This window comes from Propithecus coquereli, unplaced genomic scaffold (genome assembly GCF_000956105.1).
Source record: "Propithecus coquereli isolate 6110/MARCELLA unplaced genomic scaffold, Pcoq_1.0 Scaffold160, whole genome shotgun sequence".
NCBI lineage: Eukaryota > Metazoa > Chordata > Mammalia > Primates > Indriidae > Propithecus > Propithecus coquereli.
The window spans coordinates 2,989,170-2,990,930 of record NW_012140525.1 but is presented as its reverse complement, the minus strand read 5'-3'; the positions used below and the strand labels follow the sequence as shown (position 1 = coordinate 2,990,930).

Below are 1,761 nucleotides of genomic sequence, written 5' to 3'. Positions count from 1 at the left end.
CTAAGAAAGCATGTATAGTTGGAAATGCATGCATTTATTATTCTGATATTAATATAAAAAAGTACTGAAATATATTTACCCATTATATAATTCAGACACACCAGCAAATGGTTCATTTTCACAGTTGGCATAAATAAATACAAAACTCAGCATAAACGCAACTCCAGATGAGAACAATGCAAACTTCATCGTATTTTTACATGTCATTTTGAATTTTGAAACAAGGAAACCACCTAAAATCTGACCAAGAGCAGCTCCAGGAATTAAAACAGCCCCTAATGAGAAAGAAGACACAGACAGTGAGAAAACACACACATACATTCAGTAACTCATAATAACATTTGGAAAACATCAAAAACAAGCACCAATATGGTTTTAACGTATAAAAATATTCCTCTGATATAGAATTATATGCATAAATGACTTAAATGAAGAATTACTAAAATTAATGTAGTGAACATTAAGATTAATATATACTCTCTTTAGCCTTATATACCCTTTGTCTCTCTCAAGTTCGTACAATATGTCTGAAAATCAGAAACTTCTATCAATCAGTATTCAATTTAAATTTCAAGGAGCGGTATATCCCAAATTATATATTATCCAATAAAAACTTAAAGTAGTAAGGTAAAATTATTAAACTAAATTAGAACAAAGAAAATGCTTTACCTCCAAGGGTAGCTGCAAAGCTGGATGACAATCCAAATTGATTTTCTATAAATTTAGGTAAAAATGTAGCAAACCCAGTAGTAACTAAAGCTTCTGAAGAAGTTGATAAAACTAAACATATAAATACAGTATTCTTCACCAAATTCTGAAGAAAAAAAGTACAGTTCAACAAATGAATAACTGATTGTACTGCAAAGTACAGTACTAGAAAGTTACCATGATGGAATAGCAAAATTTTTAATAAACACAATATAATCATTTTAGCATTTTCTCCAGCACAAAAATATAACTATGAATAATTAATAGATTTACACATACAATGATGAAAAAATTGTATATATGGAACACCTAGAGAATTAACAGATGATTCATCAATACAGTACTTACGACTTTATCACATTCAAGGCACCAGGAAAACAAAGTAAAAGCCTGCTTGGACAGGTTCCCTTCCCAAGTCTTACTGTAGATATCCACACTATAAATTTACTCTCTATCTGATTTTTTCATTGTTTTGAATTCCTATGTCCAATAAACAAAGAACTTAAGACTGTGAGCACAGATAAGAATGTTCTGTAAGTACTAAACTTGTAGCATCGTTCCATGATTAAAGGACTAGTAATTACGAACCTTAGATAGATATAGGGTTAAGCAACTTTAATAGGTGTCTGTATTGCTAAACCTCTCAGAATCTTATCTATCAGAGGAGAGTGTAGAGAGTCATTGTTTTAATACATTTAAGCACAAAAATGAAAACCGAATTACAGTTCTATAATATTAAATGCAAAAAAAAATGCTTCAAAAAACTAAGCAAAACACACACACACAGGAGTTACAAAGGGGAGAGACAAGAGATTTAGAAGTCAGAGCCAGATAACTTATAAGGATAACAGAAGTGACAAAAGAAGACATGAGTGAAGACATGCAATAATTTAAAGTAGTAGTAGTAGCAGAAGAAGAAAATACTTAAGTCTTCAGATTGCGAAAGATAATAGATTCCTAGGAAGACTTAATGTAAACAGACATACTTAGGGATTACCAAGCAAATTTCCTAAAATCAAGGATAAATAAAACATTTACGAACTTACAAAAAGA

The 1,761-nt window shown here is 30.4% G+C and overlaps 1 protein-coding gene across 1 annotated transcript in view; it reads right to left on the bottom strand.

The window, feature by feature from the left end:
- Window positions 1–1,761, bottom strand: part of SLCO4C1 (solute carrier organic anion transporter family, member 4C1) — an 80,945-nt gene that overhangs the window by 41,255 nt on the left and 37,929 nt on the right. Inside the window, exons 7-8 of the mRNA XM_012641057.1 lie at window positions 670–814; window positions 80–275 (exon numbers count right to left, since the gene is read on the bottom strand). Coding sequence (XP_012496511.1) covers window positions 80–275; window positions 670–814 — 341 coding nt within the window. The remainder of the gene's footprint in view (window positions 1–79; window positions 276–669; window positions 815–1,761) is intronic.